Raw genomic sequence first — 26,953 nt, 5'->3', positions numbered from 1 at the left:
GCACTGATGCGTTCCCATCAAGGATGAAAGCTGGTTGGGGTACGGATATGAGTAACACCTCGTGTCAAGGTTAGATTGAAAGGTTCCCCACCCACTGCTAGAGCAGGTGTAGAATGCAACAAGACAGACGTTCTTTTTCCTAATCATTAACTACCGATTCACTTGAAGCCTAGCGTCGCAATTCTGGGGTGAACATTGAGCAAAAACAACAGATATGCAAGCTTAGAAACATTGCATAAATCAGCTAAGTATATAGGGTTTAAGCCAGTACAGTATCTACAAGCTCACCTTATGGATAGGCCATATTTATTATTTTGAAAATGCAAAGCACAATGCTCTGCATTTTAACGTAGGAAATGAATTCAAATACAGAATGGTTTACTTATGGTATAACACCCCAAGTCTTTGAGGCCTAAATGAAGCAGAGGACAAACAAGATCTAAAATTGACATCTAAGTGATTAGGACTTTTCCGTAAAATAATTTCAAGTGTATGTCTTCTTTGCAGATATAATGTCTGCATTCAACTCCCACATGCACAAACGTGCCCAACAAGATCAGAATACATGTCAGCTTCCCTTTGTAGAACAAACTTCTCCTTTTTCTCGGCTGAATGTATGACAACATGATGGCATGAACAAAACAGGCTCAGGGTGTCTGGGCAAAAACCCAGCTCCACCTATCTCAGCAGTACCCAAATCATTTAGCACAGAAGCTAGAGAGAGAGAGAGAGTGTGTGTGAGAGAGAGTGAGAGAGAGACAGAGTGAGAGAAAAAGAGACAGACAGAGAGAGAGAGGGGGAAATGAAGAAAAAAGAGGAAAGGAATACTGTTTTGTATGTGAATTAGTGCAAGGCACAGCACATGCACAAAGACGCTGTGTGACTTCAGTCTTAAAAAGGGATTTGTCTCCAGCACACCACCCATCACATGTGAGTACTTGTGCACTACTTGGTTTGGACTTCCTTATAGACTTGACGAATTTAATTATATTCAAATGCTACTTTTAGTTTTAATTGGAGACTATTTTTGTCCATGCCTTAATCCCTTATCCCTAAACTTTTGTGCTATTTTGAAAAACAGTTTTAAATAGTTCAAACAAGCTGTGTCGATGTAGATCTGTATTTGAAGTATTTTACAATGTTTTTCAAAATAGTAAAAAAATGCGGAGAAGGAAAATAGGGCCATGTGTCTGTATACGTTTTATGGTACACAAACACAGTACATAGTACGAATATTTTAGAAAGTTCAGTTTAGTTTAGACACGTCAACATAAGACATTTCTACAGGTTTTGGCCTGTTTTCATTCAATACATTCTCAACTGTTTTTTTGCTATTATCGCCATTTATATTTCAATGTAAAAGTGTGGACACAAATAAACAACAGCTGTTCATGTTCACTTCCTCAAATTTACACAAAGATAGTGAACAAAATGATAGGTGGACGAGTGTTTGATAGAGGAAGGCCATACAAGTCTAACTCTTCTCTTTATTGTTCAGTCTCTCTTTAATCAATCTGTTCATCTCTGTCTCTGTCCAGTTTGGGCTCATCGATGCTGCAGCTTCCCACGCAACTCTTGAAACATCCAGCAGTGAGCTCAAGAACTGACGTTAGAGAAGAAACAGGAAGCAAAGGGTTGTGTCTCTTCCGCCAGCAAACACCGCAGTGAACACTGAAGAGGTACTGGAACAAAAAGTTCCAAACTTACAAAGTGACGGCTTGGCTCGTTACAGAGAACCGAAGAAGGATGCTGTGACTCGGCTCAGCTCACATACAAGTCATTTCTCTGACGCTTCAAAGAACACAAAGACCAGAGATCATCTGAGTGAACTGAACTCTGACCCACGACCTCTCTGGATAAGGTCACCACCAAACCCTGTCATCACCTAACATGGCTCCGCTTCTGTCAACTCGCGGCAGTCTGGTTCTATTCCTGTCACTGTCACTCGCTCTGCCCTTTCTCCAAGCCCAAGAGATGCTCTCGCCTGGAGATGTCACCACATCTCCCATACATGAAGGTACGCCAGTGGAAACTAATCAGATCAACCTAACAACGAGCCCACCGGCTCAGGGGGCTGAGACAACGGAAGAACCCAAGGATGTCACTTACGTCACCCTAATAACTAGTCCACCTGCTCAGGGGGCTGAGACAACTGAAGAACCCAAGGATGTCACTTACGTCACCCCAATAACTAGTCCACCTGCTCAGGGGGCTGAGACAACTGAAGAACCCAAGGATGTCACTTACGTCACCCCAATAACTAGTCCACCTGCTCAGGGGGCTGAGACAACTGAAGAACCTAAGGATGTTACAACACCAAAGGTCCCTGCATCCATGGATGGCACAACAGTTGTGGGACAACCTACAGCAGCTGCAACCCAAGACGCTGTCATAAATGAAGACACTGCCAAGACAGATCCGTTGTTAAACGCAACAACTTATTCAACTGTGGACGAAATTGGCGGTGAACCTCCTACAGCTACGCTGGCCGATATGCTAACCACGGCCGTGTCAGAAGAGGCTCCCATTACCACGGAGGGTCCGGCCGAGGCACTGACCATGACCATGTCAGAAACTGCTCTCGTACCCACAGAGGGCCCGACAGATGCACTGACCACCACCACTACAACATCCATCCAAACCACATCCATTCCACCAGGCTCTGAACTCGCCACTGATGTTGCTGTTAATGATGATCCCACACCCAACATCACCAGTGCACCTTCACAACTCCCAACAACCACCCCTTTGAAAAAGTCCCGTGGTCTCGATCCAGACCCCAACATCACCACCCCACCACCAGCGACATCCCAAACTCCAGTTATTATAGAGGGCAAAGGAGGACCGGAGCTCTGGATCGTGGTCGTGGCTCTCCTTGCCGGGGTGATGTGTGTGGGCGGAGTCCTCTGCATCTGTCTGCTCGCCAAGCGGAGGAGGCGGAGCCGGAGCGGCAAGTGGACGAGGAAGAACAAAGGTAGAGGAGAGGGTGATGATGCCTGGGCGGGGCCAGTCAAACTACGCGGGGAGGAGTGCGATGGCGGGGGGGCGGCGGGCAAGGCGGAGGAGGGAGTGAGGGACGAGGAGGCGATGGTGCTGAGTACCTTCGCCCCCGAGGACGAGGGGGGAGAGGGAGGAGGCCCCCGGTCGCCCGTGGGGGAGGAAGGTTCGAAGGAGGTGAAGATATGGGAGCAGGAGGTGCCTCTGTTGTACATCGACGAGGATGCGTCTGATGAAGGTATAAAGCCAGCCAATAAGACTAACTCTATTGAAAAAGGCATGGGAGGAGGAGGGGAAGGAGTAGGAAATGGACTGAGCATGCCGGGAGAGATGAACGGAGGATCAGCATTCTGTTTGACCACAGCCGTTTGAAAGAGGTCTGAATTGCCCGCATGGTCATGGATAGGATCTTATCGTTATAGGTTCACTTACAGGCAACTCTTAAAATTGAAACTGTCTTATCGAGTGCATTGAGAAATCAGCCGCAGACAGAAATCACCAGCATTTGGCAGGTGAATAGTTATCATTTGAAGTTCTGCTTGCACCAACATGTTGAAAATAAGCCTTCATTTCAATAGATTTGGTTTATTGAATATCACAATCAGCCCTGAAATAGCACTGCAAATGAGTCTATTGTGATAATGGTCTTGAGTAGGCTATATTATTTAAATCCTGGGGATTTTTGGCCATCCTTGTACAGGGTGTTATGAATAAACATTTTAGAACGATTTTTTTTTACTCATTAATCATCAAAAAAAACAAAAGAATAGTAAACGATGTGTAATCAAATAATAGTGAAATGAAGACTTCTATATTGTGTTGACATGGGTAAAGCTCCATAAAGATGTGGTTTCCACTGGTATGAGGTCATAGTTGGGGGGTGGGACTATATGGACCGGTTTCCCAGCAATACAGTTGCTGAATCTTCATAATTGGCCTGTGACACCTAGTTTTGACAGTTTGGTCTCACTTTGGTGATTCAGGCACCATACAAGCTCACAAAGCATCACGAAGCAAAGCTTGTAGTTCTGCTATTTTCTGTATAAGTACTCATTATAATGAGACAATTTACCTGTTGATGCATTTTGCTAATAGGCTACTACATATTTTGTTTTCTCATTCGATCTCTGCTGTGTGTGTGTGTGTGTGTGTGTGTGTGTGTGTGTGTGTGTGTGTGTGTGTGTGTGTGTGTGTGTGTGTGTGTGTGTGTGTGTGCACGCGCACACGCACACGCACACGTGTGTGCATGCGATACAGAGAGGTAGAGAGATGTAATTGTTCTTTGTTACTTACCACTAAGAACCACACATGTACCGGTATGTATGTTGATGAGCAAAAAGTTGAGTGGAGTTAACTGTTCCTTTAATGCATTTACTGAGCTGAAAATACCACATGTGGTTTGGAGAGGGATAGCTCCAGATGTAGCGCTATCTTAGATAGCTCTACATTTTTACGTTGAAATGGAGTCTGTAAGTTAAAGCATAACATGATTTCCAAAAGGTTGGGAAAACTCCACAGACTTTACATAAGTGTCATTATTGTCCCCCCAGTCAATCAAGAGTGGTACAGACACACCTTTCTTTTGTAGGCTTTTTACCGCTGCTATTTAAATAAAGTTGTCAAATGATTGTTCACACATAAGCCTCTGTCCGTCTCTCTATATTCTAACTTTTGTGGGGATTTTTGGTTACAACAGTAAAATAATTCAGTTCAGGGTCTCTCCCCTTAACGAGAGTTGCGTGGTCACACCAAAGCATTGCGATGTGAAGCTTATAGTTCTGCTATTTTCTATATGAGTACTCATTTTAATGAGGGGTGACAGTTCACGCCTTTCAGTTATTCTCCTCTTTAATATTGAAACCATTAAGAGTTCTAGGGAGGCAACAGGGGGGAGAGAAGGTATTTGCAATCAATTCACCTACAATAGGCCTACAGTTCACAGTGTTCAACTATTCACCGTACGCGATAGCAGCTGCAGCATTGAAGAAATTAGTACATGAAACTAAACAATCAGTAAAAAATCAACAGTGCAAAAAAACACCGTACAGCACCACATTACAATGGCAGTAAATGATCAGGTATCAATGCATCAGGTTAACTGCAATAATATAGTCTTCAAGTATCAGTTTATGGAATGTTATGGATCATTTAAAGACACTTAAAGGTAGGGTAAGTGATATCTTTAGGTTAAAACAACATGCCTCTTAGTTCAAAATGTAAAGTTATGTATTCCATTGCTATGTGAGTGTTTGTTATAGATAAGGTGTTTGTTCAGGGTTCTCCCTGTCTCTCCTGCTAGAGGAATACATTTCAGGTGGGTTGCCAATTTCAGTCAAGCAAGATCATCAGCTTCAATTGTAAAGTGTTCCTGTTCCAATTTTGTCAATGTGAGTTCTCTCTACTAAAGTAAGTAAGCCATAGGGAAGGAGCCCATCTCCTGTTTCCATAGTGAGGCAGCTTGATGTACAAATAGACCCCTAGACATGACGCTGTATGTTGCATCACATGCTTGATGCTGAGTGCGTCACTTTTGGTATGATCCAAAGTTCTCAATAACCGATTGGATAAAATTGGTATCCATTCCTGACCTGAAAACGCATTTTCTATAAAGAGCTGGAGAGACAAACACAGTATAGCAATGAGTTGTATCAGAATATAGAGCCATAACCCTACCTTTTATCAAGTATAATAAACAGGCTGATGCTTAGGAATACATAAGTGACTGCATCAAATACTACTATTTTATGTAGTATGTATGTTACTGTAGTTGATGGTGGAAGTACCTGCAACCTGGTCTGTGGAAAAGGACTCCCTCTACTGGCTGGTGAAGACATGACACGTGACAGTATGACATGTTGTAGCTGAAGTTCCAAAGCCGGCCTCTTTCTATAAAGTCCCCAACAATCACCACTGCAAAAAAAAAACACAACAGAATCACATCAACGATGCCAGGGTTTAGTCTGTTACACCGGGCCTTGAACACACACACTCATTTGTGTGTGTGTGTGTGTGTGATGGTACCAGGAATTATTAAGAAATCGGACACCAAACAGAGACTGCAAATCCATTCTCCACGCCTGCCTTCCAAGAGAAGCACCCAAAGTACACAAAATGTGGTGGAAACAGCTACGGTTTCTAACCACCATTAATAACAGAGACTTTAATTGTCCAAGCTCCAGTGTGTTCTCTTCTACAGAGACATACTGTATGTATGTATACATGTACATGTATACATGTATACTTCAAACAATTTCAAACACCCAAAAAGAGTTTTGAAAATGACCAATTACAAAAGAAACTCCAGTACTTGCTGGGAGAAACAATGTGCAAACACAACAGCAAAGATGCTGTTGTGACAAGAGAAGCTTAACCACCGCGAGGACTTCTAATCATCATGTTTTCTGCACAGAGTTACTACTACAATACATTAGCTTTTTGTATATTATCATGTTTTACTTCTCCAGTGCCTTCAAGTTTAACACTATCCAGCCTCTAGTGATTGCAGAGAAGCTTGCGCTGATGGGGGTGGGGGTGTACATCGGCTTGGTGGCATAGATTACAGACTACCTTTCAGGCAGACCGCAGTATGTGAGTGGTTGTTGTCGGTCAGAGGTGCTGTGGTGAGCAACACGGGTGCCCCCCAGGGCACAGTGCTCTCACCCTTCCTGTTCAACCTCTACACATCAGATTTTCACTTCAACACCAAGACCTATCATCTAGAAGTTCTTAGATGACACCATGGTGGTCAGCCAGATCTCTGGTCACAACACGACTGAGTAGGATGGTGTGGTGAGGGACTTTATGCAGTGGAGCGAGGCCGGCTAACCACCTCCAGCTCAACGCTAGCAAGACAAATGAGATGGTGGTGGACTTCCGCACGACCAAGAGAGTACGCCCAGTGCCAAGCAAGCACCATTAATTGTGGTGGTGTTTGTGGACAGCTACAAATTTCTAGGAGAGCACCTGAACAGCTCGTTGGACTGGTCGGACAACGCAGAGGCGATTCATAGCAAGGGGAAGAGCAGGCTGTTCTTCCTGAGAAGACTGAGATAGTTTGGCGGGTGCAACAGGATGTGTTCTACCAGTCTGTTATGGCAAGTGTTCTATACTTTGGAATAACGTGCTGGGGGTAACAACAGAGCGGGTGACACCTTCAACCTCAACAGACTGGTGAGGAGGGTGGGCTCCGTTGTTGAGTCCTCTTTGCAGCGTGCATGTTTTTGCCAACAAACCTAAGCACAACGGTGGGGACTTTCGGCGCCTCCGCGCGGTCAAGTGAACACAGCGAAGCGCTCCCTACCTCCTTGCCCACCACTAGCCCCCACCGTTATGCTTAGGTTCATTGACAGATGCCAGGTCGCCTCTTTGCAAGGGGTGGAGGAAGTAGTCAGGGTGCGAACGGCTAGGAAGCCGGACACCATATTGAATAACTCCATCCCCCACACCGTCCACCTTGAGATCTTCGGATACTGGAGTAGGAGACAAAACTACAGATTCACCTACCCAGGACAGAGGTGTGGGAAACTGGGAAAGTCCTTTGTGCTGGTTGCTCTCAAGTTATACAATGAGACACTTACTGACTCTGACTGTCTCTGACCTCTATGACATTCCTAGGGAGGGGTCCTGTGCCACTTTTGCTGTGAGTGTGTGTCACTTGTATTGCTTTTTTGCACTGACCAATGGACAATTTTGTTTGGCTCTGCACTATTAGTAGTATTTTAAGTATTATTACATGTGTTTAACATTACGGTGAGACAGTTGTAGCATGTAGCATTGGCTGTTATGGGCACTTTTTTGTTTAGGGTCACTTTTTTTTGGCACTGCATTGATACTATTTGTTTTATGACATCACACTTATGTAGCATTGACTCTGTTCTCAACACTCACACAAAAAAGCTCCTTTGAATTGAAATTGTATGAAATGGCTGACCAGCAGGAGGTGCTCTTTCATCATAATGATCCGTGAAGATCAGTTCATGATTAGAAGTAGAGGAAGGAGAGGGTGTGGTGATTTTTGCCTACACAGTAAAAGTGTTTATTTAACTATTAGACCCTTTGGGTGAGCTTTTAGATATTTTCAATTTTTTGGTACTAGTAAAAGTAATTTACAATGTGATTGCCTTGTGGCTTGATAAAAAGATATTATACAAACAAGCATAAAACACAGGCCTAGGTGCAAATCCAGTTCAGGATCCTTGCCACAAGTTGACCCCCATCTCGGTATTCTGAGAATAGTCCTTTAAATATATGTTAGATGTTGTCCTTTACTTTATTACCGTACCTTAGTAGTGTGCATGGTATGCAAGTGGGCCTCCAAAACTAGGCAAAACCCTTAAAAATATATATATAAAAAAAAAAAAAAATATATATATATATATATATATATATATGACCCCAAAATGACTTTTTTTCTATTGATTACTCACACCATGGAGACTTGAGTTCGATAATATTTTTAGTTTTTTGTTGCATGCAGACAATAATTTGATTACAATAAATGTATACCCATTGATTCCGGATGGGGACCCAAATGCATTCAGGTCCCCATCCAGAATCAGTGGGTGTAAATTTACTATAATCTTTTTTTTTTGTCTTAGTAATGCGACAAATACAAAAAAATATTATTGAACTCAAGTCTCCATACTGTGAGTAATCAATAGAAAAAAATACATTTTAGGGGTGAACTACTCCTTTAACCTGAACCACTCTCCTAATGTATGAAGCAGCATATCGCTGAATTCTCAACAGATTTTCTCATTTGTTTTTTATTAATCAAATCAAGCTCTATTTATATAGCACATTCAGCCTGCAACATATAGACTCAAACAACATAAAAACAAAAGCAAGAGAAAATAAATGAGTCTTGAGGAGAGATTAAAAAGAGGTCGACATGTAGTTATGATATACAGTAGAAAGGTTTCTAACCAAAAGCCCTTAACTGTAGATAGGAATGGAAAAATGTTTTGTCTCAGGTAGTATACATCTCAGGCATATTTCTTGCAATGGAGTTAAGCTGACTCAGCTAACAGGGCAGGACTGAACATGTGTATAAATGGGACCCTTATGAGTCCATTCATTTGCTTCCATTTGTACAACTAGAAATTCGCGGCCGCTGACGCGGCCACTTATATCTAGAAATCGCACGCTTCGCGTGCTCACATGCACACACGCACAACTGCTCCAAGCCATGTTGCCCACCAAAAGCACTGTTTCTTCATGTATTTGTGTGTGTGTGTGTGTGTGTGTGTGTGTGTGTGTGTGTGTGTGTGTGTGTGTGTGTGTGTGTGTGTGTGTGTGTGTGTCGTAATGTCTGCACTACACTGTTCCTGCCACCAGGGGACACAGTCACATCTGCAAGTACACTGCACAGTGGAACTATTTGTAAGTCTGTGTTTCGGCCGGAAGGTTTCTAATGGACGTACTATGATGTAATTCGCGTCATAGCATTAAATTATTGTTTTGTTTAATTGTACATCGTGCAAGTACAATACGTTCAGGGAAAGCAGCTAGGAATGTAGGGTGGAAATGCAGCGATGTATGTGTGAAAGGAGGAATCTGTAGAAGCAGTGGTGTGAGAGTCTATCAATGACATGCTTAAACAACACCAGGAGCTGGCCTGTCTATTATAGTAGAAAGATGTAAGGTAAAAGTAGGACCCTGATGTGGAGCACATGTCACCCTGACCCCCCCACTCGCACACTCCCTCCAGAGCAACTCACCTCACATCCACCATTTGGTCAGGAAGGAGAGAAGAGAGAGTGTGAGGTGTGTGTGTGTGTGTGTGTGTGTGTGTGTGTGTGTGTGTGTGTGTGTGTGTGTGTGTGTGTGTGTGTGTGTGTGTGTGCGTGCGTGCGTGCGTGCGTGCGTGCGTGCGTGCGTGCGAGAGAGAGAGAGAGAGAGAGAGAGAGAGAGAGAGAGAGAGAATCCATCAGTTGAACTGAAGTCTGGGTATAACAGATAGTTTGGAACTACTAAAAAGAATGAAGGCTAAAGGGAATGGAACGAGGAGTAAAGGAGGAGGGAACACAAAGAATTACAACTCTGGAGAGAGCAAGAACAAAATAGGAGGGGGAGGGAGATGGAGGGGGGGTGTAACAAAACAGACATCTGGAAAGAATTGGGAGGGAACGTGAGACACAGAGAGAGAGAGAGAGAGAGTCAGAGACAGAGAGAGAGAGAGAGAGAGAGAGAGAGAGAGAGAGAGAGAGAGAGAGAGAGAGAGAGAGAGAGAGAGAGCTCTAACAGGGGATAAGAACAGGCAGAAGGGAGCGAAGATAAACAAACCTAGATGGAGAGCTAGATAGCTGCAGAAACATACAACGTTTATCAACCAAGTTAAACAGTGAACGACAGGCAATTTATTTTAATCTACGAGAACGAGAGCAAGAGAGAGAGAGAGAGAGGTTCTACAGTCAAAGAACAATACTTTGGACAGGAGAGCAAAGCAAAGGGGGATAAGAGGGGGAAGAATAAAATACTATACATCTGACCGGTCCTGAAGGAATACCTGCAGTGGAAAAACATAAGGAAGAACTCTAATAGCTGAACCAAATCAGGACTGAACAAAGAGGCAGGACCGGACAACACAAACCTCTGAAATCAGCTTCTGAATCCCAGTTTCAGGTACCGTTTTACTGAATAACACACACGCACACACACACGCACGCACACACACACACTTTGTGCATGAGGACTGTTATGTGTCTGTCCAAGGCTTTGCATCTGACTTGTACAGATTCATTTTCACTTTTGTCATCTTCTACTTGTATGACTCCTGTCACATAGTGGGGGACGATGGACAGCAAGGCAGTCGATATTGATAAATAACCCCCTTCAGTGTGATGCAGGAATCACTCTGAATGGGTTGTTTATTTATCAAAAACATGACCACCTAAGTGCACACCATCACACTTATTACATGGCTACTAAAGAAATACCGGTAATAAAAGCATTGATTTAAAAAGCATTACATTTCTTCTGCTAAAGGAAAAGGTTTGTTAGATTCTACAGTTGCTTGCTACAGTAGTTGCAAATGACAGAGGTCTGTTATCGAGAAATAAAAGACTGACGAATGCTGTGATCGACCAATCACAACTGAGCATCCAACCAATTAGACTACACGTCTGATAAAATAATAAATCCCAGACAATGTTTCTTTGAAGGCAATAAGGCTTTGGAAACCCCACGGTTTAGACACATGCGAACGCTTCTCTCCTAACAGCCCGAAACCACAGAACAGAGACTTGAAAGAGTGATGTCACTGAGATGATAAATCTGGTGATGTTCCAGAGAGCAGTGGTTCTCAGACTTGTTAATTTCATGGAATGTCATGGATCCCCCAGTTTGGTGGTGCATTGGGTTCTGATTATCAATCATCTAGCTGGGGACCCCCTGGAATACCCCCCTCCCCCCCCATACACACACACACACACCAACATAGGGAACCACTGCCATAGAGGATGATTTGGAAAAGATGGTGTGGATGCCTGTGATCCTCAGGAGGATTTCCAGGAGAAAAGAACGACTGACACAACAAGAGCACAAAATCTCCTCCAACAACACACTGGCAACTGAATTATACACACACGCACGCACGCACGCACACACGCACACACACACGCACGCACGCACGCACACCCTCATGCTATGAAGCGACCACGCAGGGGATATGTTTGGAATGTCAAACCACACAGCTAATATTTCATGAACAAAATCTATAAACAGTGTTATTTTGTAGCATATTTATATAGTCAGCATAAGTACAGGTATTAGAAGACATTATTTTGCATTGTCAACCAAAGGCCCTTGCAGTCTATCTAAAGCTTAACCAATTAAGCCCTATATAATTCAGTATACAACAAATAGTGAAAATGGACAATAGAGAGTAATTCATGTTTATGTGACAGATCTTTTTTAAAGGCATGGCTTGTTCTAGCTCCTGACTACAGTACATTACCCATGATAACAGTAAATGGAATAGGATAGGATATTCTACTCCTTTACTTCCGAAATGCCCCTCAGTTAGCATGTCCTGTTATGTAACAAGAGCACTAGAACCTTACTTTTGAAGTGCCACACAATAGAATTTTATGGCACTTAAAATGAACGTTTTTTTCACTATAGTGATAAACGCAGTGCATTCCTTGAGAACTGGAGGGGTGTGTGTGTGTGTGTGTGTGTGTGTGTGTGTGTGTGTGTGTGTGTGTGTGTGTGTGTGTGTGTGTGTGTGTGTGTGTTTTGAGGGGGGGGGGGGGTGAGCTCAGGGGCGTCACAAGGGGGGGTTGGAGTGGGACTCAGTTACTAGGGCCCAAGGTGGAGGGGCCTTAATTATTTAACTTTAGCAGATATACAAGCTCACAGCTTGTAGATGTGCTATTTTTGAAAATGTGTGCACATTTTTGTGTTTTTTAGCAAACATTTGTAACTCAAATTTTGCTTCTGGGGGGTCCCTGGCTCACAACGCGCTGCGACGCGTTGTGAGCTTGTAGATCAGCTATTTTCAGCACGCAACCACGTGTAAAATAAGTCATTACGATGCCATCAAGGCCTGCCAAAATACATTTTAGTCGACTAAACCAACTGTAGATTTAGTCGGCTAAAATCTTATGATATTCAGTCAACTAAAACTAGACTAAAACTAGAAAACAGATGACTAAATTAAGACTACAACTAAATTACATTTTATTCAAAAGACTATGACTAAAACTAAATCAAAATTTACTGTCAAAAACAACACTGGTGGGGCGCCTGGTGGACTAGTGGACCAGGCGCATACCATATAGGCATTGCCATTTCGGCATCAATGCCTGTCGGCGTCGCCGGTTCGATTCCCGATCCGGGCGACCTTTGCCGCATGTCACTCCCTATCTCTCCCCCATTTCCTGTCAGTCTACTGTCCTATCCAATAAAGGCAAAAAGCCCAAAAACAAATCTTTAAAATAAAAGAAATAAAAAACAACACTGGTACCCAGGGCACCAGAATTGTGTGTGACACCCCTGGGTGAGCTATACCTTGAACTATGTGGTGAGTCACAGCTCTGCCCCTCCATTGGTCAGGGTAAACGGCCCCCGCAGCCTGGCGGTGGTTAACACAATTAGAGCTCTCAGCCGGGCAGGGGGGGGGGGGTTCCTTCCTGTCAGCGACTCCACTTCCTGTGGTGGGAACAGGTCACTGGAGTCACCGCAGTTAAGACAAGGACCCGGAATGACAGAATGAGCTTACGCTGCAAATATGCTGCTGTTGTTGTGGACACACACACGCACGTCGTGCTGGGCCCCTGATTCAGCCCGGGAAAATGAGTAGGAGAGGCCCTCATTGCGCGCTATAGAGAGAGATCTCTCTCTATAGGGCTGCTGCTACTCCATTTCAGATCGTGACAAGCCAGTGGGCCAATTACATGAGTTATATTTCGTCGTTGTTGGGTGGAAACCTAGTATGTCCAAAACCGTTTGTTTTGTATTTGTATCATTTAAAAAAATATTTAAACTAGTGAAAACAGCCGATCTACAAGCACACAAGGCCTCGCGGTGCGAGGCGTTGTGTGCTTGTAGATCGGCTGTTTTCACTACTTTTGTGCGACGGCCTTGTATGATGAAGCAGGGCTCTGCTTTGCGAAAAAATGTACACATTTTAAACTTGGAGATACGAGGTTTCTGCCCGACAGTGACGATTTACTTTGTTGGCCCCCCAGCCCCCAAAATGGAACAAAGGCCCACATTTTATTTACATTTTTTTTCTAATGGCCGGCCTGGACCGGCCGGGAATGAACCGGCCGTTTGGGAGTTGGCCCGCTTTTCCCAATGGCCAGCACGTCCCTGACACGCACGCACGCACGCACACACACACACACACAGTGTTTTATGCCTGGCTCTTACCAATGTACACCACCCTCCACTATATGCTGCCCCTCTATTGTTTGCAATAGGATTACATCTTAGCTAGTGGTTGTTTAGTTTTTTTCCTTGTTATTTACTTTCCGGTGTACTGTAAAATTGTTGCGTGTTGCATGTGTGTGTGTGTGTGTGTGTGTGTGTGTGTGTGTGTGTGTGTGTGTGTGTGTGCGTGCGTGCGTGCGTGCGTGCGTGCGTGCGTGTAGGGGTGTAAAGATACATTTTAATACATTTATCGATAGACCAGTGTAGCTATATGGAAAGGAAAAGTAATTAAACCCCTCCTTTTCATTTTTTCTTCTTAAAAATGCTACCTGTAAATACAATGCACAAGTAGGTACGTAGTATCGATACAATCAATTATTTGCACTGCCGATTCGATACGATACAAACTCAAACGATAAGATTTGATTTTAGCTGTTTTCATTTCGATATACTTTGATTTTTTAAATTAAAAGCGATAATTCGATGCAGTTGCTATGTTGTTACACCCCTATGTGTGAGTGTGTGTATGTGTGTGTGTGTGTGTGTGTGTGTGTGTGTGTGTGTGTGTGTGTGTGTGTGTGTGTGTGTGTGTGTGTGTGTGTGTGCTTGCGTGCGTGCGTGCATGCTTGCGTGTCTGCTTGTGTGCGTGCCAACACATACTAACCACAGTGACACACCACAACAAACCCATAATACCCCCCCCCCCCCCTCCCAGTCAGCTGATTTCACCACATTAACCCACATGTCGTGCACCCACAAACACACAGGAAACACACACACATGAATGCTATGGACGTGAAGAAAATGTTTCACCAATGAAGTCACTGAAGTAATTTTCTAACAATTACATGTATTCCTCTGTCTTTCGCTGTTCCTCTCCCTGCCCCCTTCTCTTCTCTTCTGTTTGTCTGTCTCTGTCTCTCTGTCTTTCTCTTGCAGAATGTCGGCATCTCGGAAGTGTCTGTGCTGCGTCAAATACCTGATGTTTGTCTTCAACCTCATCTTCTGGGTCAGTATCCGGGATTAGATTAGATTTTTTGTTGTGTTTAGACCTACCACTAATCTTAAACCATAACTTGTCATGTTCAGGGCTTAGGCTCTTTAATACTGTACAGAGGCAGCATGCAAACTACTAATGTATAGATAAAATGCATGGTTTGAGGAGCCCATCATCTGACTGAGTCCATTTCTACTTTGACTGGGCTGCATTTAAAACGTTTAAAGATTGCTGTTCACACATACACAGTTAATGAGGAGCAAATGGACGGCCTATAAAGCATTTTATCACTTCATAAAGGGAATGAACCTTCCAGCTTTGGATGAGCATCAGAGCAAGCCAAGCAAAGCCAAAATTCCTGTTTACTGTGACCGTTAAAAGCATTTCTAGTTCTAGTTTCAAAGACTTCATACTTTGGATCAAAGACATTCATATGTATTTTGATGCTAATCAAATACAGTACTTTTACTTAAATGTTATCGTGAAATGAGGACCTTTACACAAGTACTACATTGCTACCACTACTTAAAAGGATTTGTTTACTCAAGTCAACACTAAATTAGCTTCGATGTCATCCGATTTACTCCCAATGCAACTGAGAGCAAGCTTTTGTGGAAAACAGACCTAAATCTCGGTGTGGCACTTTTCCACGCACACTAGTTCTGAATTATGCACAATACATTCTATACTGCCGCAGATAAACTAGTTCCAGGCATCTGAATTAGACTGGAATAAGCCAACGCAAAAATGGGCTGTGAAGTCAACGAGAAACAGGCTGTGATCAAGGGGGTATAACTGTATTAAGGCGAGGTTTGGCGCCACAGCGTCATGTTAAAAAATCCAGGCTCAGTAATGGCGAACATGTGCTCGTTGGTAAGAGCATATGGAAATGAGCTTAGGTGGTCCCCTGTGCCAACGTTCTGTTTATGTAGGTCAAACAGGGGCCGATGATTATACCTTGGGGCCTGGAATCCAGCTTGGAAAGAACTTAGCATACCATCTCCACTGCCACATTTTCTACACATAACTTATGGGGGAAGCATCGTTGCTTTTTGTATGAGAAGTTTATCTTTTGCAGTGGTGGAAAAAGTACTCCACTGTTTTACTTAAGGAAAGTTATCAATACTGCCATGTAGAGTAAGTAAAAGTCTGGAATTCAAAACGAACTTCAGTGAAAGTACAAAACAATTGGCATCACAACATACTTAAAGTACCAAAAGTAAAAGTACTCATCATGCAGAATGTCACATTTCAAGTTTTCAAATGTATAAAAATCTTTTGAATATCTACAATCTAAGTAAGAATAATTTGAAATTAGAAGATCTACAAGCTCACGTCGCATCGCGACGCATTGTGAGCTTGTAGATCAGCTATTTTCAAATGGCCAAAATATATATAGGGTTGAAGTGGTTCATGTGTTTACTCGTAACTCGTAACTAAAGTTTTCAACGTTTTTAAATAAATGTGTGTATGAGCAAAAGTACAATATTTGGATCCGAGATGTAGATGTAAAATTGTACTTACTGTAAGTACAGTACTTCAGAGTCAGAGTGCTTTTGGCATAATAGCCTCTTGTTAAAGCAGCTTGAAATTTGGCTCACCTGAAATCAGATTCCTCTGGCGTTTTACTGGACGTTCGCTGGACTCCCAGCTTCAGTTCAGAGGTTCTGCCAAACATTCCTCCTCCCATCCAGTGCTTTCTGCCATGGTTGGAAGGATCATTTTATACACCCAAGGAGATTTAAAGTGCAGTAGTTTAAGGTTTGCAGTGGTTTCAAACATGTTGTGCAAAAGGCACACCAATGGACAAGCCTCAAGGCACAGACCTGAATTCATAGAGAAAATAGTCGATCTAGAAGCTCATTACGCAATGCCATGTCACACGTTTTAGGCTTTTAGATCTGCTACTTTTCCTATTTTTCAACATTTGTGGAAAATAAGTAAATCCATAAAATAGCCTATAATGACATGCCCAAAATAGGGATGCCAGGTTTAAAGTGGTTAGAAATTGTGTAGGGTATAGAATTTGCCTCTCTTTGCCTCTTGGAAAATGGGTGTGCACAAAGTACTGATATAGTAAATTAAAACTAATAATAACTAGTAATAATTAATAACCTTTTTCATAATTGTATATATCAATAATAATGTGTGGTTGTCAGCCATCGCTGTACTAAACAATCTGCTAAGTAATCACCCCCGTCACTAGGATGGTTTTCTGTGAATAGTGGGGAACTGATGATCTGTCTTGTGATGTTTTGTCTCACGGCAAACCAGCGTGTGTCGCCACATCATTTGAGAAGCAATAAATTGTGTAAATGAACAAACGAAACCCTATGCTTGAAAATGTGGCATGTCCGTGTAACGCCTAATTAATGCCCTGTCATACGACGAATCGGGCTATAAATCGGGCTTAATGGTGATGACGGCTAGTAAAACACTCAACTCTGTTCTTCTGTCGTCCCCTCCTCCGGCCTCCAGCTCGGAGGGTGTGGCTTGTTTGGCGTAGGGGTGTGGCTGTCCTTCACGCAGGCGGAGTTCTCCTCGCTGCCGCTGTCCTTCCCCTCCCTCTCGGCTGCCAATCTGCTGCTGGTTGCCGGGGGCGTTACCATGGTGACGGGCTTTCTGGGATGCCTCGGCGCGCTCAAGGAGCAGCGGTGCCTTCTGATGACGGTGAGAGCCTCCCCATCCCTGCACAACGAAGAACATCACTGATATACTTTAGGACAACAAGTCTAGTTTCATTCCGTTGTAGAGGTATCAAAAAAGTGCAAAGATGAGTGGGGAACTTAGAAAGGATCCAAGGCAGCTCTGTCCAGTTCAAAGTAGAAAAAAGTTTATTCAGTAATACATGGCAAGGATTAAAATCACTGATATACTATTCTATTCTGTATATAGAATGACAACGCTTTGAATCAGTGTTAATTTAATCAACTATGAAACTATAACGAAAAATGGTTGTCGACAACTTTTTTGTACTTAGCTACTTTACTTAGCTACTTTACACCACACACACACACACACACACACACACACACACACACACACACACACACACACACACACACACACACACACACACACACACACACACACACACACACACACACACACACACACACACACACACACACACACACACACACACAGGGTTGTCACACCAAATTCTGGGCCCTGGGTACAAGGATTCACTCACATTTTGTGCTATTGAAAAATAGCACATATACAAGCTCACAGCGTGGCACCAAGTGCCGCACTACGAGCTTGTAGATCTGCTATTTTTGAAAAATCGTAAAAAAGTCAAGTTTGAATATTTTATATTTCTATGTCAGTGGTGAAGCAGAGGTGCGCGCACGACTCCAAGACAAGTCGTCTCAACAGTAGTAAACTTCTTAGCGGGTGCACGGTCGGGAAACGTAACTTTACAAAGAAAATTCTCAAAGAGAACACCAGCACTCACGGATCAGTCCTAAAAAGGCTCTTTTTTATTTTACATTAAGGTTGGCATGGTATATGCTGCATAGCAGCCAGTAACAATGAACGCGTTTTGGCGTTTCACGCCTTCATCAGCATTGTATATGACACACACACACACACACACACACACACACACACACACACACACACACACACACACACACACACACACACACACACACACACACACACACACTCACTCACTATGCTGGAACTGACTTCCATTGTGTCCCTGTGCAGTTCTTTGTGATCCTGTTGCTCTTGGTGCTGACGGAGGTGACTCTTGCAGTGATCATCCACCTGTTCCACCACAAGGTCAGTCCAACATCATCACAGTCAAACCCTCAGTGTTCATTTAACTCTGGGAGGGTACAAATGAAACACGTACGGATACCATTCTTTACTCCCCCATACCGATTCCACAGTGTTGGAAGAAATACTCAAATGTTTTACTCAAGTAAAAGTATCAATACTGCAATGTGGAAATACTCTGTTACAAGTAAAAGTCCGGACTAAAACATTGAGTAAAAGCACAAAGGTTTTGGTATCAAAATGTACTTAAAGTACACAAGTAGAAAGTAGCTCATTGTGCAGAATGTCCCATTTCACAAGTTCGAAATACAAATCTTTAGAAAATAGTAGATCTGCTACAGTATATTATGTCTGAAGTGGTAAATGTATGATTTGTAATAAGAAACTAAACAAATTCTACATACTAACTAGTTACTTTACACGACTGGGATTCCGATACAGGCAACTTGTGTATCAGTTGGTACCGATCTGATACCAATGCATAATACAAAGATCTAGGAATAAATAACAATGCCACAAGTGAGTCAAATAATATTGTAAACAGTACGGTAAGACTATAAAACAGCAGTACAACATTAACTGAAGCATTCAAAATACAATAATCAATATTTGTTTACTGTAAACTAAATATCACATGATAAATGATGTGGTATTGGATTGGATTAGACTGGTGTACTCACTGATTACCGATACCAGCATTTTAGGCATTATCGTCAGCTTTTCCGATACTGGTATTGGTACAACTCCGGTACAATTCGTACCCTCTCAGAGTTAACAAACAGATAAACGAACAAAAAGGATTGTACTGGGTATCTCCCAACTATGCCATAGATCATTTTCAGCCCAAATTTTATAGATAATGAGAAAGCAAATATGCTTTCTCATTCAGTTTTTTACTCTCCCACAGCACCAGTGCAGGCTATTTTTGGGGCGGACTTTATGAAACGTTGACCTTTACTCAGCAAACTCTTAAGTACATGTTGTGTGATCCACATGAAAGAGCTCAAACTGGGTGTCAGCCAGAAACATCAGACGTCCACTGTAAGGTTACTCTGCGTTTTATTTTTTTATGTTTATGGTCAATTTCAGTGGGTATAGGGTTAGAGCAGGACATTCCAACTGTTCCAACTCCCATCATCCCGGATATGCTGTTGTTGAATATCAGGGACATTATGAGCACTGGCTCTATCCCTCCCATAGCCTTTACAAAGCTGAATCCATGGTCATGGTCAGGGGCTTCACAGGGGGGGGGGGGGTGGGACTGAGTTACTAGGGCCCAAGGTGGAGGTGCCTTTATTATTTTATACTTTAGCTATTGAAAAATAGCAGATATATACATACAAGCTCACAGCGCTACTATTTTTAGTGGAAATGTGTGCAAATCTTTCGAATATATGTAGTTTTAAGCGAACATTTGTAACTCAAATTTTGCTTCTGGGGGGTCCCTGGAACAAAATATTTTGAGATGGGGGTCCGTGGCCAAATACATATCAGTTTGGGGGTCCTTCACATGAAAAAGTTTGAGCACCACTGATATAGAAACATAGGTTTTTCAAAAAACCTTGGAAGGATTTGAAACATTAAAAGACTTGCACAAATTTTCAGGATTTTTCAAAAATAGCAGATCTACAAGATCGCAGCGCGGCACTCTGTGCCGTGCTGTGAGCTTGTATATCTGCTATTTTTCAATAGTTAAAGCACAAAATAATTGTGCGGGGGCCCGCAGTGAATCCTTGTACCCACTACCCAGGGCCCAGAATTTGGTGCAACACCCCTGGTCATGGTCTCCCAGCTTTCCCAGATTAGAGACAGGGGGAAATGCATCCTTGTTAGAGGAAGCCCGGCTTCCGCATCACACTTCCTGCACTGGATTTCGCTAGTGTTCCCTCAGCAAAGGAACAAAATGGATGACTTACAGTTGCTGACCGGCACCAATTGTTTTCTCTCCTACACACACTATATTTTCGGTGAAATGTGCCCGTTACACCAGAAGTGAATTACAACCATTCCTGCTGGAGAATTCAATTAAAAAAGAAAATGCACCTGGGGGGTCTTATTCCTTGTGTTCGGCCATCTTCTATATGATGTCTCTCCACTCTCCAGTGGGTGGCAAAGGCGAGTGCAGCAGCATCCGGTTAAGCCAGATCATCTCCAGTACATTGTGGAGTGGAGCTACATCTCATGATGTGTTCCATGGTTTGGGATTCACCGGACACACACATCAGAAGTTGCTATTTTCCATTTCTTCCTGGAGGCCTTGTAGCGCCCTTCACCCTGAGGGAGTAAACCATGCCTACGTCAACATGTCTTGTTTTAGGTCTCTCTGTTCCTGGTATATTCCTGGACTGTTATGTGACCGGTTATGTCATCTTGACCGTGAGCTTGATTATGACCTTGTCTCTTAAGCCAGACAGCCAGAGTCATATCATCAACATGGATCTGCCCCATTTAGCGCCACCATCAGGCCGATTTTTACATGCGACCTGACGGTCGCTTATCTCCCGATTAGGGGGTCTTACTGGTCAACTGAGGGTGAATTGATGATTCCAAACAATTCAGAAATGATACACAGCACTTGCATGCCTCAAATAACTTAATGCACACAATTCAGTCAGACATCACATTGGACTGAGCGATCGGTTAATGCCTTTCTGCCTTTCTTTTTCTCTCTCTCTCTCTCTCTCTCTCTCTCTCTCTCTCTCTCTCTCTCTCTCTCAGCTGGACGACAAAGCTCAAAACGATTTAAAAGAGGGAATGAAGGATTACAGAAGCAAAGAAGGACTACGAAAATCCTGGGACAACGTCCAGAGAATGGTGAGGAATTCTCCCTCTGTGGTGCTTACGCAGTATCCACTACCTACAAGTGATTTAAGCATCACTTACATATCCCCACAGATGAGTTCCATTTGCATTGGAGACGCCACTGTAAAACTGTCCAGATACATTCAGTTACTGCACTTTACATCAACACCATGGACATTTAGCCCACGGTCTGTTCCAGAAGGACTTGCAGCTGCCGCTGTTTCCCTAACAGTGGGCCGGGCGTATATATGGGTCGCTGACCCATATATGCTTTTTTTATTGCCCCAAAATGTGAAAGTTAAAAACAAATTCAAAAGTTTTTTTTTTACAAGCTCACAACGCGTCGCAATGCGTTGTCTTGTGAGTTGTAAATCTGCTATTTTCACTAGTTTGGGTTCCAGGGAGACATCAAATTTCGCACCCCATGGAGACCTGAATTCATGGATTTTTGTTGTTGTTTTTGTCACATTCCTAAGCCAATAATTAAGTTAATGACCAGCAGTGGTTCCAATAAGGAGACACAAAGAGTCTGCTTTGTTGTTCCCTATGGAGACACAAAGAGTCTCCTCAAATTGTTGGCTTAGGAATAAAACAAAAACAAAAAGATATCCATGAATTCAAGTCTCCATGCCCATGGGTGAGTAATCGACAGGGGGAAAAACATTTTGGGGGTGAACTATCCCTTTAAGTGCGATACTCGAGTACATGTACTTAGTTACTTTACACCAATTGACTTGACCTCTCTCTCTGTCCCTCTCTCTCTCTCTCTATCTCTCTCTCTCTCTCTCTCTCTCCCCCTCCCAGTTCAAATGCTGCGGTGTGTCCGATAAAACAGATTGGTATGATGTGCTGAACGGCACGCTGCCCTCCTCATGCTGCTCTGACGGGATGACGCACTGTGGTCGCGAGGACAGAGGATGGAGCGAGGTCAGTCTGCTTAGAACCACAATGAACCCTAGAGTCTCTTCTGGGCATGTCATAACAACCCTTTTTCATATCAAGGTCCATTATTTATCTGGCATTTGAGCCACAGACTACCGTTTGATGAGTTTCAAAGGAGTAGTTCACCCCCAAAATGTATTTTTCTCTATTAATTACACCCTGGAGACTTGAGTTCAATAATATTTTGTTGTATTTGTCATTTGGGGCAAATTATTGTCTTCGGAATGTTACAAATACAAATAAATATTATTGAACTCAAGTCTCCATGGCGTGAGTAATCAATAGAAAAAAAAGTCATTTTGGGGGTGAACTACTCATCAGACCCAAAGCTTTGAATGTTTTGTCCACAATTCCATGCTGTATTGATGTGGTACCAATAGAGAGAGAGACATAACAGGCACATGTTGACCAAAATAACAATTCTACGTTCTCTAATTGAGTAGACTTGTGCATTAAGTAATGCAGATGTTTAACAATAATTTAACTATTTGAGAGTGTAAAATTAGATTTTATTTTAAGCCCTCAAGAGTTAAAGATCTGTAAGGGTCCATTTGGCTACCAACTCTACATCATTTAGCTGGGGACCACCTGGAAACCCCTCAAGGACCACTGGTGGTCCCCAGACCACTGGTTGAGAACCACTGTCACAGGCCAACATTCGGCAAAAACAAGAGCTCACTGCGTGTCACGTTTCTATCGGCTATATTTATCAAAGAGATTTGGTGTAGAGGGGGGCAAAAGGAGGGAAGAGGAGAGTACTGTATAGAACCCTGGGGGACCCTGGTCAATGAAGTGTATAGGGTTTAATTTAAGTGGTTAACAGAATCCAGATTATTTCCAGATGTGTGTGTGTATTCACATGTTAAAAGAATGTCAGGAATGGATCACACTGTGACGATGCAAATTATTTTGTAACACCGCCAGCCACCACACTCCACATTTCTGTCATCTGCCACCTCTTCAATCCTTCAACAACCTACCCAGCTTTCATTTTCTCGTCCTGTCACACCCAGCACCCCATCCTTCTCTCTCTCCCTCAAATCCCGTAGGCCATATCATTTTTTCCTAGGATCAATGGTTAGACGGGGGACGGGGACGGGGGGGTTGTTTTGCTTCACATGATAAACTATCCATCACGGCTTGCCAACTAAAGAGGCGTGCTGGTTGAGGCACAAGGCCATCAGCTGTTTCTCGGCTAGTGGCACACTCAGGCATGCCTTAAGGCCTCACTGGTGGTATGCCGGGATGCATAAAAGTGTTAACAAAAACAAACGCTCCTCTTCCCCAAACATATCGCATCCCATCTCTCTCTCTCTCTCTCTATCCATCCATCCGTCAACATCACTTCCATTTGTCACTTGATCTCGTTGCTCAATATCTGTATCTCCTCTCTCTTCTCTCTACAGCCATGTTACCAGAAAGCCCGACAGTGGCTGCTAGACAACATCCCTTCCGTGCTGGTGTTTGGAGTGTGTATCGGCATTGTGCAGGTTGTTAACGTTTTCTCTTTATCGCCTTCAGTTTGTTTTTCTTCAATAGTTCTGGGTGCTTAAATATACATTCTGGAAAATGCCTGCATGGAGAATGAGGTTTGTATCCTCCACGGTGCCTCCAGTTTGGCCGGGCATTCCAGCACAAACACTGGTGTGGGTGGGAGGCCGGGTGGAGAAGGTGAGCTCAGTAGTTGCACTAGTGACATCTACAGGTTGGTCGAGGTACCTGTTCAGTATGGAGCAGAACTGGGAGGGATAGGAGACACATATAGCATGTTCCTCCGCACTGCCCTGTGAAACTCACCACTACGCTCGGCTGGGTACAGTGAAATAAATAAAGCAGCTGGTGACTCCAATGATTGTCTACCAAACCCTCCCCAGAGTAAGCAGCTGTGTCAAAGTGTGTGTACACATGGATGGAGCGAATTGGCATAACAATGAAACTGGAGAAAACTGATTTATTTTAAAGAATTAAAAAGTAGAAAAAATAATACTGCACAATAACCATCTTATGCTTCTCTTTAATGCCCACTATCGCCATATCGCCAACTATTTATTTGAAGCTATTGTCATAATTCATCATACCTGTTGGCCTCTTTTCTCTCGTTGTCAGCTCCTGGCCCTGGTTTTCTCCCTGCTGATGTACTGTCAAATACTGCGTGCTGAGAAGTATATGGACTGACCCCAAGCCAGGCTCCTGGAACGGGAAAGCGAATTATGAACTGCTCTGGGATCAGATAGCATCAAACAGCCTGTAATCATCATCTACAATATTCAACACGTGATCCTAAGTTGTGACTCATGATTCCATCTGTTGGATACAGTGTTCATTTAACACTTAAAGTAGTCATATTAGTAGGCTATGACTGATCTGAACTTTGGGTGGAAATGTGTCACCGTTGTCCCCTATTGACGATACCAAAGGTCACAATGTCAGCGTTTTCTGTCTGGAAAATGGCGTCGTTTTAGGAAAACGGGAACAATATAAACTGCACTAAAATAGATTGTTTGCTTTAAAACTCTCCAGTTGGTTTCCCCTGATGTACAAAATGGTGTGTAGATTTTTTTGAATAGATTTAACAGAACAGAAATAAGGTAAACTGCTTTCAAACCGACACAATATTTTTTCCACCTGCTCCCAAACTGACACAATGGTTTTTTTTTCTCCCTGCTATAGTGCTCCCAACAAGAACTCATTCATTAACATGCACACATTATACCACTCTAGTGTCTACTCTATAGCGAATCCTTGTTCATAGACAACTCCGATGTTTATTTAACTGATTTTACTGACAACTGTAAAGTATATAACCACCATTAGTCTTTCATATTATAAGTGGAACCCCCAGGGGGGTCCCCAAATTATTTTGGGGGGTCCCCAGATGATAATGTGCAACATTGTTTTCTCACTCAACAGTAAAGAAACCAACATGAAGTGTAAGTCTATAGAGGGTATTGCACATTTCTAAAGTGACAATTTAAGGCCTCGCAATTTTCACAATAGAACTGTCTTAATAAAAATGTAATGCCTCAACTCTTAGTGCTTGTCAGGGTGGAGGGGTCCGCAGTTCAAGTATTATTATTTTGGGGGTCACAGCCTGAAAAGGTTGAGAACCATTGTTTTAGATTACTGAAAGGAAACAGCATTCAACAAAAATCTGTTTTTTAATTGCACGGCACCTGTCAGCGGGGAGTGTTGGGCAGTAGAAGTTAAGACTACGTCCTCTCAGTGGGGGCTCCTCGCTGGCAGGTTGAGTCCGAGGGATACAACAGTAACAACAAAGACGTGTGTATGGGGAGGACGTAATTGGCATAACAACTAAATTGGGGAGAAAAAAAGTGGTTAAAAACAATAAATGGCTCTAAATGGAAAAAACAATAGAACAGTGAAGTCATGACGTGACTCGCTCATCCCCCGGTTCCACGGAAGTAATTATCTATGGAGAATAAAATTGCCTGTTTCTAGCGAAAGTTTAACTAATTCGGTGACAGTAACATTAGCGTTTTTTCACCATCAGTTGATTCTTCATATCCATATGAGTCAAACCTCTGAGATCATTTGTTTATAATTGGAACACAATTCTTATATGACGCGATATGAAAAAGGTCTATGGGAATTCAGAATGGGGGAAGAAAACAGCGAAGCAGGTAGGATGTGTAAATTACGTCACACTTCAGTACTCTATACAGATGATCAAGTGTCAATATTGAAACACCCGTCCCCAAATCCAGCGAAGCAAATATTACCTAAATGAATGTGTAGCAGCCTCTCTTCTTTTTGTTTTATGATTTTTGTTGGACTTTACAAAACAGTGTTATTTGTTATGCTTATTAGAGTGATAGATGACGTGAATGTGCATATTCTGTAAAATACACCACAATTAATGTACTGGACATCTGTGGTTATGAATGTAGTAGTTGATTTCTGTTCGAATAAAAGTACATACTTGTATTAATGCTATAATAAGTTATTGTAGACGTCTTCTTTAGGGGGAAATTATTATAGGCCTATTAAAATACTGTATATCTGGACTCAACATTGTAACCTTTAAGTTTAAAATGTGGGCTTCAAACAGTGCCTTTGAGGGGTACATACACAGTAGAATCCACATTGTTAATTTACAAATTTGCAACCGAGTGAACAAAAACAAAACCAAATGTACAATTTTTGCACTTCACAATCAAATGTGAAGTATTTTTTTTAATTAAATTTGTATATATTTCAGACAACATCTATAACATTTCAGAAGTAGTACAGAAACCAAACAACATGAAATAACATTTTTTTTAAATACTTTCATATAAAACAAGTAAAAAAAAAACATCTCAAATTGTATACAATTGATTTTCAACCAATAAATACAGATGTAGTGGCAAACATGCTGGTATCCTAGAGTAGAATACACTAGGCTTTTTTTAAAGGACTCCCAGTTTGATCTGCATTGGGCCACAGACCCCCATTTGATAAATTATCTTTGAACAGTGTCATATGAATAAGAGAACAGTGCATACAGTAGCATGATGGCTTTAGAGCCACATACCCAGAGTGTACAATACGCAT

At 42.6% G+C, this 26,953-nt stretch overlaps 1 protein-coding gene and 2 long non-coding RNA genes across 3 annotated transcripts; 1 reads left to right on the top strand and 2 right to left on the bottom strand.

The window, feature by feature from the left end:
• Positions 1–4,222: 4,222 nt before the first annotated feature.
• Positions 4,223–16,935, bottom strand: LOC308283620. The gene is made up of 3 exons (XR_013961946.1): positions 16,471–16,935; positions 13,009–13,149; positions 4,223–5,907 (listed from the first exon to the last, which is right to left on the bottom strand). It is a non-coding gene; the product is annotated as an uncharacterized lncRNA (long non-coding RNA).
• tspan4b (tetraspanin 4b) lies at positions 10,248–26,347 on the top strand. Its single transcript, XM_080724082.1, has 8 exons — positions 10,248–10,620; positions 14,812–14,881; positions 17,348–17,539; positions 18,584–18,658; positions 21,374–21,469; positions 22,262–22,384; positions 23,806–23,889; positions 24,506–26,347. The coding sequence occupies exons 2-8, from the start codon at positions 14,813–14,815 to the stop codon at positions 24,572–24,574; spliced, it is 708 nt and encodes a 235-aa protein (XP_080580208.1). The 5' UTR covers positions 10,248–10,620; position 14,812; the 3' UTR covers positions 24,575–26,347.
• LOC308283621 lies at positions 17,491–19,499 on the bottom strand. The gene is made up of 3 exons (XR_013961947.1): positions 19,336–19,499; positions 18,563–18,643; positions 17,491–17,577 (listed from the first exon to the last, which is right to left on the bottom strand). It is a non-coding gene; the product is annotated as an uncharacterized lncRNA (long non-coding RNA).
• Positions 26,348–26,953: the final 606 nt, after the last annotated feature.

The sequence above is a fragment of the Nannobrachium achirus genome, assembly GCF_963921795.1.
Source record: "Nannobrachium achirus genome assembly, chromosome: 4".
Taxonomy (NCBI): domain Eukaryota; kingdom Metazoa; phylum Chordata; class Actinopteri; order Myctophiformes; family Myctophidae; genus Nannobrachium; species Nannobrachium achirus.
This window is presented reverse-complemented; position numbering and strand designations above follow the sequence as displayed.